At 51.2% G+C, this 660-nt stretch overlaps 1 protein-coding gene across 1 annotated transcript in view; it reads right to left on the reverse strand.

Annotated features, from left to right (window-relative positions):
* EMH_0047330 (uncharacterized protein) overlaps positions 1 to 660 on the reverse strand; it is a gene marked incomplete at both ends in the record, with an annotated part of 7,360 nt that overhangs the window by 4,808 nt on the left and 1,892 nt on the right. The window contains one exon of the mRNA XM_013496269.1: positions 300 to 486. Within this exon, the coding sequence (XP_013351723.1) occupies positions 300 to 486 (187 nt within the window). The remainder of the gene's footprint in view (positions 1 to 299; positions 487 to 660) is intronic.

Consider the following 660-nt stretch of genomic DNA (forward strand, 5'->3'; position numbering starts at 1 on the left):
GTTAATAAACCCCTCTGTTTGTTGCTGCTCTGAGGGTTTAGGGTTTAGGGTTTGGTGGTGATGTGAGGGTTTAGGGTTTAGGGTTTGTTGGTGGTGTGAGGGTTTAGGGTTTAGGGTTTGTTGGTGGTGTGAGGGTTTAGGGTTTAGGGTTTGTGTGTGTAGTGAGTTGAGGGTTTGTATAAGAAGAGAAATATCTGTGTTTATATTATTTTTAATTAAACTAAAAAGAGACAAACAAAATAAATAAATTATTTTTTTTCTTTTTTCTTTATTTATATAAACTACACCCAGTACCTCACCCAGCATACGCAGGTCAACAGCACTCAATCCCTGCTGCTGCTGCTGCTGCTGCTGCTGCTGCTGCTGCTGCTGCTGCTGCTGCTCTTCTTCCTGCTGCTGCAGCTGCTGACGATCACAACGGTAACGATGATGCTTCTCCTTCTGCTGCTGCTGCTTCTGCTGCTGCTGCTGCTGCTGCTGCTGCTGCTGTAGGTTAAACACAGCAGCAAGCAGCGCTGCAGTATCTTCATCAGGGGCCCCCTGGGGGCCCCCCTGGGGGCCCCCAAGGGGCCCCCCTGGGGGCCCCCAGGGGGGCCCCCAGGCACCAGCCCTAGCTGAGGCCCACAATACCGTGCAGATATCGCGGGGCTGCATGCAGTC

This window comes from Eimeria mitis, genomic scaffold (assembly GCF_000499745.2).
Source record: "Eimeria mitis Houghton genomic scaffold, Emh_scaff2013, whole genome shotgun sequence".
Taxonomy (NCBI): Eukaryota; Apicomplexa; class Conoidasida; order Eucoccidiorida; family Eimeriidae; genus Eimeria; species Eimeria mitis.